The sequence below is a fragment of the Priapulus caudatus genome, unplaced genomic scaffold (genome assembly GCF_000485595.1).
Source record: "Priapulus caudatus unplaced genomic scaffold, Priapulus_caudatus-5.0.1 Scaffold1669, whole genome shotgun sequence".
NCBI classification, from domain to species: Eukaryota; Metazoa; Priapulida; class Priapulimorpha; order Priapulimorphida; family Priapulidae; genus Priapulus; species Priapulus caudatus.
In genome coordinates this window covers 24308-31756 of record NW_014578730.1, presented here as the reverse complement: position 1 = coordinate 31756, position 7449 = coordinate 24308, and the positions used below count along the sequence as shown (strand labels likewise).

The 7449-nt window shown below is 44.7% G+C and overlaps 1 protein-coding gene across 1 annotated transcript; it reads right to left on the bottom strand.

Moving 5' to 3' along the window:
* Window positions 1-2413: 2413 nt before the first annotated feature.
* On the bottom strand, window positions 2414-5738 carry LOC106817293 (protein rogdi-like). Its single transcript, XM_014821955.1, has 5 exons — window positions 5727-5738; window positions 4687-4824; window positions 3674-3757; window positions 2926-3018; window positions 2414-2611 (listed from the first exon to the last, which is right to left on the bottom strand). The coding sequence occupies exons 1-5, from the start codon at window positions 5736-5738 to the stop codon at window positions 2501-2503; spliced, it is 438 nt and encodes a 145-aa protein (XP_014677441.1). The 3' UTR covers window positions 2414-2500.
* Window positions 5739-7449: the final 1711 nt, after the last annotated feature.

The following is a 7449-nucleotide window of genomic DNA, read 5'->3' as shown; positions in this document are numbered from 1 at the left end:
TTTCCCATGATCAATATGGTTTAGCTCGTTGCTTTCTCGCCATGATGCAGATAATGCGTTAGCTACGCTTCTGTTCTCGCCATGATGCATAATGGTTAGCACGACTGCTTGCTTCTCGCCATGATGCACTAATGGCGTTAGCTACGCTCGTGTTCTCGCCATGGTCAATAATGGCGTTAGCTACGCTGCTGTTCTCGCCAATAGATGCAATAATGGGGTTAGCTACAGCTGCATGTTCTCGTCATGATGCAATAATGGGTTAGCTACGCTAGCTGTCTCGCATGATGCAATAAATGGGTTAGTACGCTGCTGTTCTCGCCATGCGTGCAAATAATGGGTAGCTACGCTTCTGGGTTCATCGCCATGATGCAATAATGGGTTAGCTACGGCTGCTGTTTCTCGCCATGAGTGCAATAATGAGTGGCGTTTAGCTACGGCTGCTGTTTTGCCTAGATGCAATAAATGGGTTAGCTCGCTTTCCTGTTCTCGCATGATGCTAATGGGTTAGCTAGCTGCCTGTTCGCCATGATGCACATAATGGGTTAGCTGGCGCTGGCTGTTCTCGCCATGATGCATAATGCGTTTAGCACGCTGCTGTTCTCGCCATGATGCATAATGCGGTTAGCTACGTTCTGTTCTCGCCATGATGCAATATGGCGCTTTAAGTACGGCTGCCCTGCTTCTCGCATGATGACAATAATGGGTAGCTACGCTGCTGTTCTCGCCAGTGATGCAATAATGGTGTTAGCTACGCTGCTGTATTGCGTTCGACCATGAATTGCGAATAGGTGGGTCTAGCTGACGCTTCTGTTCTACGCCATGATGGGCATAATGCGGTTAGCTACGTGACTGTTCTCAGCATGATCGCAATAATGGGTTAGCTACGCTGCCACCAGGCAATGTTCTCGCCATGATGCATGAATGGGTCTAAGCTACGCTGCTGTCATCCCATGATGCAATAATGGCGATCGGACCGTCTTCATGTCGTCGTCATTGAGGAAGTGTCACACGAGCCTTTGAAAAGTCTTGAAATTGAGGGTAGTCCTTGAAAGGTACTTTGATCTTTTAGTAATGTGATCTTTGCTGCTTAAAAAGTGCTTGCAATTTCATGGCAAAACTTGTCTGAATTTTGTAGAAGAAATCCTGCGCGAGAATAAAAGAAATTTTGTACATCAATAGTGTGCAAACATCACATAAAGAGATTGCGTTCAATTGAGCGTAAGAAGCTATAGAACACGATAGACAGTAAATATGATCATAAACTTACAGTAAGTCGTAGAGCAGTCAGTAAATCAACGGGTATGTTGTAGACGGGACAGCTAGTGTTTAGGAAGGCGTTTATTCATGTGGTCAGCGGTAAAGTTTTCAGAGGGTGACATGCAGTGATTAAGAATGGGAGTTATTAGGAATAATTAGTACGTTTTGTTCTGTGTATGAATTTCGATAAATGTCCTTGAGAGGTTTCCGATAAAATGTACCTTGAAAAGTCTTTGTAAGTCGTTGGGAAAAATTTCAGTCTCCTGCTACGAACATGTTGCACGAAGGTGCTGCGAAAGGCGCATGTGGAGCGAGCGAGACGGCAAATCAGCTTCTACATACAGTACAACGAAGCTCGTCTTCGCGTCTACGCAGCTGCACGACACCCCCAGAAGAGGGCCGCAGTTCGACGTCTACCAGGCGCAGTGCTCGGTGCCGTGGCTCAAATGAGAGGCTCATGCTGTTCACCGTCGCCCTGCAGCTCTGCCAGCAGGTGAACAGAGAAACAAAGGCGATAAGACGTGGAGAGGGAGGGAGGAGGAGAGGGAGGGAGGCGGAGCGAGAGGAGCGGAGGATAATAGGAAGGTGGGGGGCGCGTGATGTGGAGAAAAGAGAGAATAGAGACCACAGAGAGGAGTGAGAGACCAATATGTGAGGGACCAGAACCACAAATCTAAGGAGTGAGAAGAGAGAGAGAGAGGAGAGAAGAGAGAAGAGAGGAGAGAGCAGAAAGAGACGATGAGGAGATCGACGGACTGTGAGAGAGGGAGAGAGATCTGCTAACCCATTATTGCATCATGGCGAGAACAGCAGCGTAGCTAACCCATTATTGCATCATGGCGAGAACAGAAGCGTAGCTAACCCATTTTGGAAAGGTGACTGCCTTTGAACATGTACTGTATCTACTTTTTTTCTGGGGGGCGGGGGCAACTGTGCCCTCTCCGGCTAGCTACGGCCCTGGAGAATCATATCATTACATTTCCGAGTCTATATTATAGACTATTGATACGATCGAAATTAGATGAGATTCGTGTCTAGTATTATCTATGTTTGTTATGACATTATTATATCATACTATAATAATTATTATCTTTATGATAAGTATATTATATTATTATAGTGTCATATTTTATCAGGAGGTGTGGCAGTTGATCAAACTGCTTGAATCTCTCTCGCTCTCTCTCTCTCTCTCCCTCCCTCTCGCTTCCTATCTCTCTCTCTCTCTCTCTCTCTCTCTCTCGTGCTAGCACCTCACCATGTTCGGACTATGCATCAGCTCTTCGATGGTCTTCTTCTTCGGCATGACGAGTCCCGACCGGCCACGGATCAGGCATCCCATAATCTCCGCCATGAGCTGCAAGGCGAGATGAGAGCTGGAATAGTCTCCCCGCCCGGTATGTGGCAGGGGTTGAAGGTCGCGTGACCCTTGTTAAGCAGTAACCACGCGACCTTCAACCCCTGCCACATACCGACCCTTGTTAAGCAGTAACCACGCGACCTTCAACCCCTGCCACATACCGACCCTTGTTAAGCAGTAACCACGCGACCTTCAACCCCTGCCACATACCGACCCTTGTTAAGCAGTAACCATGTGACCTTTGACCCCCTGAACTACTCGACGACCCCCACGCGATCTTCGTCCACGACCTTCGTACGCGACCTTCGTACCTGCACGACCTCGGCGCCGGACGAGAACACCTTCGTGCCGCGAGACGACAGCTTCTCCATCGCCTCCAGCAGGTGGTTGCCGGCATCCTGGATCTGGAAAAACAAGAGAGCAAGCGACCGGTGATGAACGCCCGATTGCCGCCACACGAAAACGTCCGACGCTTCTGCGGACAGAGTTGGCCGCGGCTATGCGAGGACCGTCACGTGACGCGAGGGTGTTGGGTGTGCGACACACGTCGCTCCAAAGTACCGCGTCGTAGCGAGATCCCAACCTCGGTGCAACAATTGCCTATGCTACGGACGTCGACGAATAACCATGGGCTGCAGAGAAGACGCGTTTAATCGAATTTTTTTTAATCGACAGTTTCTTGCGACGCGTCTCCACGGGTATATCGTAGGTGTGAGCGCAGACCTGCCAACCTGTGATTCATGAAAATAGTAACGCTTTTCTTTTATTGCAGCAGGCGGCCATTTTGTTTGTATGTTATGCGCGCAATGAATGATGGGACTAACTCTAGATCACGCGAGAACAACGTGAACGCGTGATCCAATATGGCTGCGCCCACAATCGCCAGATATTTCTCGGCTCACAATGTAAAAAACATTAATTTTCACAAGTCGTAAAAAATCGTAAGTTTTTTAGTTTGATCGTACAATCGTAGAAACATCATGGAATTCGTAAGGAATACGAAAAAATCGTAAGGGTTGGCAGGTCTGTGAGCGGAGCTGTTAGCGGCGAGGGAATTACCTGTTGGAGTTTCCACGGCGAGTCGGGCAGAATGTGAGTCTTGTGGGTCTGACTGGTGTGCTTGAAAACCTTCAGCACAATGTCCTGCAAAGACAAATGTCGACCTGTCACCGGCACACCCCATGTGTTGTGATGAATGACAATCTGCTATACACCGTGATGGGACAACTGAAAGTGTATCATCCCGATTCGAACGACTGTTAAATTATTCAGATCTCGCGATCAATTGATCTGTAAAATTACGCTAGAATGCGGACAAGGTTAGATTCAGGGTTAGGCCTAAGGAATCAGGAAGTTTAGGATCCGCGTCCTGAGATTAGGCTAGGATTAGGGTGAGCTTAGGGTTAGGCTCACAATGACGATGACGACAATGGTTCAAGCACTCAGAGTTCGGACGTACGAGATTGAGTGCTACGCAAATGCGGACCAATCCTTAGTTTAGCACCCTGGCTTACTTTAGCACAGTTGCAAAAACCCATCGCTCACACACCCCTTCATTTTACTGATTGGACAGTCGCTAGCCACTGCCAGTTTATATTAAAAAAAGACCATTAGGATACAATAACAAGTGCCGCGGAGTGACAGCGCTCATCTAACGTCTACTGCGGTGACTCTGTGGTGGCAAGGCTAGGAGTCTCAAACTAGGATTGTGCAGCGAAGGCTAGGAGTCTCAAACTAGGATTGTGCAGCAAAGGCTAGGAGTCTCAAACTAGGATTGTGCAGCAAAGCCTAGGAGTCTCAAACTAGGATTGTGCAGCAAAGCCTAGGAGTCTCAAACTAGGATTGTGCAGCAAAGCCTAGGAGTCTCAAACTAGATTGTGCAGCAAAGCCTAGGAGTCTCAAACTAGGATTGTGCAGCAAAGCCTAGGAGTCTCAAACTAGGATTGTGCAGCAAAGCCTAGGAGTCTCAAACTAGGATTGTGCAGCAAAACCTAGGAGCCTCAAACTAGGATTGTGCAGCTAAGGCTAGGAGTCTCAAACTAGGATTGTGCAGCGAAGGCTAGGAGTCTCACAGCTTGACATATGTTGTCGCCGAGGAGCGTCGCAACACACTTGATGCTGTCTGCGCTCGGCGACGTCAGCAGAAACTTCTCCGGCTTCACAATGTTCTCGACGCCCGGAATTCGCAAGGGGAACCTCCGGGCGCATTCCTGAAATTGTTGTAAGATTCAAGATTCAAAGATGTTTATTTGTGCATACGACATACATACATACAGTGTACAACGGAAGATATGAGAATGACAGGTCACAATACATGGTTTGACAGATGAAGCATGGGGGTGGCGAAGGAACCAAAGGTCATCAAAGTCTGCCACCCCTGAAAAGATTAGTTCATAGACAGGCAGATGAAGCATGAGTTTAATTAGGTTATTGAATGAAACAAATCCAGCCAGGCATACAAGTATCAATGTTCCGATATGAAATGAAATTAATCCAACACTCATTCCGTAAATTCGGTTATTTTAACAACCTAATAAACGTTAATACAGTATTGACAAGTAAGACAACGATACTCAAAATGTATATCATAAGTAATAATACTCATATACAGTGCATGGTTAGAAAATGAAAACAAATAAAAGCGATAGAGTATATACAAATAATAACATATTATATATATGTACAAGTCTGTGTAAAGGTTAGTGAGGTAAAACAGCAATATCCTATAAAAAAAAAAAGCTTATAGAAGCTCTCGAACTAAAAAATGAGGTAGGCAGTACACGAAGTAGAATATGCAATATATTGCCAGTATTTATACAATATTGGAGATTCATGTACAATATATGTACAATACATTACAATATATGTACAATACATACAATTCAATACAATACATCTATATATATATAAAGTTGTTCAGCCGAATTTGTGTGTTCGCGCATAACTAGAGAACTCCGCAGCCTAGAGGAAAACTAAATATATTTTCAGAATCAGCACGTCTGGGAGGTGGTTCTGGCTGAAACAAAATTTCAAAAAAGTTAAAAAGTTAAAAATTTATAAAAATTCTATTCATCAATAGATGGCGTACAGATTAACATTATACATCACGTACGTGTGAATCCATGGTGAAACCATAACGGCCAAGTAGCCGAATGCATAAAGCATCGTACTCCTAAATCATTGGTTCTTGGTTCGAATCCCACCTCGGGAAATGCTGTGTTTCTTTACTTTTGGACTGTTTAGTATGTACTTCTGCCGTATTCACCGTTAATTTCAAAATTTTTCATTTTTTTTACCACATTTAAACATTTAGTAAAAATCCAGAATAAACTATGGTAGATGATAATGATAGCGCAAACTGACAGGAACACTTCACGGAAGCCTATGTAGGTTACATATCAAATATTATTATATTTTCTATATAATTTCTATTTTCTATAAATTATTTATAATTTTGGACTTTTTTATTTTAATGACTATCTTTTGATTTCTTATTATTTTTTACTGTTGGGATGGGATGGGATGGCATGGCATGCGATGGGATGGGATAGGATGGGATGGGATGCAGTGCGATGGGATGGCATGGCATGGCATGGCCTGGGATGCGATGAGATGGCATGCGATGGGATGGGAAGGGATATAGGATGGGATGCGATGGGATGGGATGGCATGGAATGGGATGGATGGATGGATGCATGGATGGATGCATGGATAGATAGATAGTTAGATTTTTTTGGGTATTTTCCTTTCAACCAAGCGGTCACCAACTGAGTAACGCCACTGATTTCCCCGGGCAACGCCAGTTATCCCGCTAGTTACAATATATGTACAATACATACAATTCAATACAATACATTACAATATATGTACAATACATACAATTCAATAGAATACATTACAATGTACAGTGATTTCTAACCTCGTGTAACCTCGTAACTTTGTGACCATTAGTCTTCAAAGTCCAAGGGACTATATCGAAGACGGAAAGAGACAAAGTTGATCAAGCAGACAGATCAACGCTGCCGATCGCAGTAGAAAAAGCTGTTCGCCGCATTTACGAATACCGAAAAAATATCGTTTGACGAGTGACGATTGGTAGTATTACTATTAGTAAGATCAGGAGTAGATAAAGGGAAGGAGTGTGACAACAATAAACAAGGGAAAGTCGTGATGACTTCAATTAAAAAGGTTATCTTGTGTGTAGTTGACTTGAATAAATGTTAATAGATGGGTTGAGACAAGACGTGTATTAAACCGTGGCTACAGAAGCGTGAGAGAGAGACTACTCTCGGGTAGGTCGACGGTCGCCGCGCGAAGGTTGTGATGATCTTGACCAGTTTGTAGACACTACGATGTTGATAATTTGGCAGAAATTGAGTTGGTCTGTTGTCCGTTTATGACGTTGATGCTGTGGACACTAGTGTTACTGTTTTGAAAAGTGCCGGTGGATATGGGATGTTTTGTTAGGATGTGTTTGATAGTCATCACAAGACAGAGTGATATGTCACCCACAAAAAGGCAGTGGCTTATAGTTTTCGTAGGCTCGCAATGTTTCGGAAATGCCACTCGCATGGTTGCGGAAGGTGGTGCGGTGTGTAATTTCGAATCGCCTGGGCCTAGTGCCGGTGGATTATTGCCAAAGGAAAGAGGAGGAATCGTGTCGGTAGTGTCGTTAGGTTGTTCTTTCGGATGCGCGGGCTGTCTAGAGGAATACGATTTTGGTATGCGCTGTATGGCCGAGATGTTACTTGTGTTCCCGATTGAGCTCAAGTTGTGAGTGAGTTACTGCCGTAGTTAAATCGTAAGGTAATTGTAGGTAAGGCTAAGTAAGATTG